Below are 1,682 nucleotides of genomic sequence, written 5' to 3' on the forward strand. Positions count from 1 at the left end.
AAACATTTCAACACCCGTCCCGTCCGCTTCGAGGTGCCCCAGCTACAGCAAAAACAGTCTACCCAATACGTGTGTCCTCTTCTCAGGGAGGAAAAGAGATGTGACAAGTTATTTCGTACAGTTTGCGCTTCTCCGAGTCGCTCGTCGTTGCAATCATGATGTGAACAGCCGCTTGAACGCGGCCCTGAACCCGTTCTTCTCCCTCTCTTTCTCCTTCTCGGTATCACGGTCACGCGTCCTCTTCCGCTCCTCTTCCCTCGCCCTCCTCCGAGAGTTTTCGCCCTTAGTGCTAGACCCTTCCTCTGAAGCAGCAGTTTCCTCCCTCGCCCTCCTCGCTGCTCGCCGCGCTTCTCGGGCCTCCTTGGCCTCCTTGGCCTCCTTGGCCTCGCGAGCCTCCTCGGCTACAGCGTCTCGAGCTCGCGCTAGTTTGGACAGGTCCTCCGTGCGAGACCTGTGCCCATGCCCGTGCCGAGAGCGGGTGGTACTCGACCGCTTAGGCACCTCACGAGAAGAAGGCGAAGCTCCCTCAAATGTCACCGTTGGGGCCTGCTCAGGCGTTGCGGCTTCGCGTGGGATGACGGCTTTGGAAGCCCAGCCCTACACCGCCTTCAGCATCTTCATGCCGAAGAACTTCTTGGTCGAAACGGTTGCAGCGCCGAGGCGGGCCCTTCATCCTTGGGGACTGAAGTGCTGTGGCGTCGCACTCGGCGATGGTGGTGGGCACGCTCCGCGGGCGACGAGGCGTCCATCTCGGGTTCCTTACCCTTGCTCTCCTTGACTGCCGAGCTGCGTGACCTTCTCCTTCTCTCTGCGCCTCTCTTCACCTCTCTCCAACTCTCGCTCCTTCTCGCGGGCAGCCCGACGTTCCTCCTTCCTCCGCTCATGCGCCGCTGCTCTTCCGGAGTCCGCTCGCGCCGCTCTTCTCGTCTGTGATCGGGCGCAGCCTGATTCTCTCGGGCATGTTCATGTGCCCGTCTGTCCTCCCTTCTCCTTTCGCGCGCTGCCTGTTCCTCCTCGGCACGTTCACGTGCTCGCCGCTCCTCCTTCTCCTTTCGTGGGCGGCTTGTTCTTCGGGTGTGCGCTCGCTACGATACCGTCGGCGGGCGGAGCCGGCAGCCTGAGGGCTTTCTGCGGAGAAGCCGCTATCCTGACGTTTAGGGGTTCGCGGTGGCGTCTGGGGATCGGCGTCCGCAGTCGATCGACTCGAACGCTCTCGGTCACGCTGACGGTCATGCTCGCGTTCGGCATCAGTGCGATGCCGGCGGTGGGACGAACTCGAGTGGTGTGAGTGGCGGCGGCTACTGCCATCCTTACTCGAGTCTTCAGGCCGGCTGCGGCTAGAGTGGTGGCTGGATTGATGGGAAGAGTTGTGAGAGACTCGGTGCCTGCGACGTCTTTCACGATCATGAGAAGAGTCTGCTTCTTTGTTGTCATCTGCAACGTCTGCAAATAGGTCAGCAACAGACTTTTGAAGTTCTTCTTCCTTCCCAAGAACAGAACTGGATGCTTCGATGCGCTTGAGACTGTCTTCATCCGAAATCGGGCCATCCAGCATCTGATGCTCGATGCTTTGCAGATTGTGCATCGGGTTCGGCTTAGAGCTTCCCAGTGTAGGACTCGATGGCGGGCTGAGAACTTCCGCCGTCGCATACAGAACTACGGCGGCAGCCACCATTCTTCGG

At 60.2% G+C, this 1,682-nt stretch overlaps 1 protein-coding gene across 1 annotated transcript; it reads right to left on the minus strand.

The window, feature by feature from the left end:
* Nucleotides 1-153: 153 nt before the first annotated feature.
* On the minus strand, nt 154-749 carry VDBG_00557 (predicted protein; the record flags this gene model as incomplete). The annotated part of the gene is made up of 2 exons (XM_003008829.1): nt 154-597; nt 705-749. 2 exons carry the CDS (start codon nt 747-749, stop codon nt 154-156), a joined length of 489 nt encoding a protein of 162 aa, XP_003008875.1.
* Between the last annotated feature and the right edge of the window lie 933 nt (nt 750-1,682).

Source organism: Verticillium alfalfae, genomic scaffold (assembly GCF_000150825.1).
Source record: "Verticillium alfalfae VaMs.102 supercont1.1 genomic scaffold, whole genome shotgun sequence".
Lineage (NCBI taxonomy): Eukaryota > Fungi > Ascomycota > Sordariomycetes > Glomerellales > Plectosphaerellaceae > Verticillium > Verticillium alfalfae.